This window comes from Myotis davidii, unplaced genomic scaffold, assembly GCF_000327345.1.
Source record: "Myotis davidii unplaced genomic scaffold, ASM32734v1 scaffold796, whole genome shotgun sequence".
NCBI lineage: Eukaryota > Metazoa > Chordata > Mammalia > Chiroptera > Vespertilionidae > Myotis > Myotis davidii.
The window spans coordinates 20,653-21,966 of NW_006287809.1; the positions used below are offsets into that span (position 1 = coordinate 20,653).

General features: G+C 64.7%; 1 protein-coding gene across 1 annotated transcript in view; it reads right to left on the bottom strand.

Annotated features, from left to right (window-relative positions):
- VASP (vasodilator-stimulated phosphoprotein) overlaps positions 1–1,314 on the bottom strand; it is a 24,263-nt gene that overhangs the window by 4,667 nt on the left and 18,282 nt on the right. The window contains exons 6-9 of the mRNA XM_006759527.2: positions 1,239–1,303; positions 829–866; positions 471–712; positions 242–342 (exon numbers count right to left, since the gene is read on the bottom strand). Of these exons, the coding sequence (XP_006759590.1) occupies positions 242–342; positions 471–712; positions 829–866; positions 1,239–1,303 (446 nt within the window). The remainder of the gene's footprint in view (positions 1–241; positions 343–470; positions 713–828; positions 867–1,238; positions 1,304–1,314) is intronic.

Here is a 1,314-nt window from a genome sequence, read left to right on the forward strand (position 1 = left end):
CACTGAATCTAGAGCCTACCACGTGGTTGCAAACGCAGCCATCTCAGGAGAATGCAATTGCAGCATCATCTCCCAAACCTGACTATCAAAGAGGGACCTTTCATCCAAAGAAACAACAACAAAAACACAACGGAATCCGCCAGCCCCACACCTGGCCCTACCGGCCAGGTGATAACCGCTGGTCTGAGGGTTTGTTCCCAGAGCCTCCCAGGGGCATGGAGGGCTCCGGGCTCGGGCTCACCTCCGGGCCAGCATGGCGTTCATCTCCTCCATGAGCCCGCCCCCTGTGCTTCGACTGCTCTCAGCTTTGGGGGCTGCGGGCCCCCCTGAGGCCTCCTCCTGCTGGAGAAATTACAGAGAGGGGGCTTTATGCGCAGGCCTCCTGATGTGCCCAGGCGACTCAGGCCTCATTCCCCACTATTCCCTCAGGGCCCCGTCTCCCCACACCCTGCCACGTCTGGCCCCCTCACCTTGCTGACTTTCCTGAGCTTGGCTCCGGCAATGGCTGCAGCCAGGCCGGCGGCCCCAGTCCCTCCACCACTGGGGCCAGCTGCTGTGGGGAGAGGGGGTGGAGGGGGTGGGCCTCCCCCTGCTCCATGCCCTACAGCGGAGACCCCCGAGGGGGGCAGACCAGAGGGTGGGGGGGGACCCGGAGGCGGAGGAGGTCCTGGAGGTGGAGGCGGTCCCCCAGCTGGGGGAGCAGGTGGGGCTCCTGAAACAAAGAGACAAAGGAAGGGTGCTGAGAGACAGGCCTCATTCCTTGTTATCCAGCTGCCCCCCCCTCCTCTGGGGAGCCCCCCTCCCTCCAGGGGCCATGTGAACAATCACCTGCATTGGAGACCCGGCGCTCCAGGTGCTCTGGCTGCCTGAAGAGGGGAGGAGGGGAGGGCTGCCGTCACTCAGGACCCTGAGAGTGGCCCCCACCCCTGGCCGCTCCGAGGTCTCCACCCGCTTCCTTCCCCAGGGGCCCAGGAAGGGGGAGGGGGCAGCAGGGACAGGGTGAGCCAAGATGCAAGCACTCTAGCCACCAGACCGTCAGCAGCTGAATTACAAAATGCGCGAGATGCTTTCAAGAGCCAAGCGTTAGACTCGGAAGGGTGAGGGGTTTCTAACCAGCAGGAGGCAGGGGCTCCTGAAAGCTAAGGTCTAGTCTAGCCCCCGGGAGCTGCAGTTGGGGTGGAGAATTCTAGGCGTCAGGGGCGTGGCAGCGGTAGGATTCCCACCGGGACCCGGCCCACCTTTTCTGAAGCTCCGCCTCCTCGGGGGCGGGGCCGTTCTGGGCCGACCAGGAGGGCGGTGCCGCCTGCGGCTGCG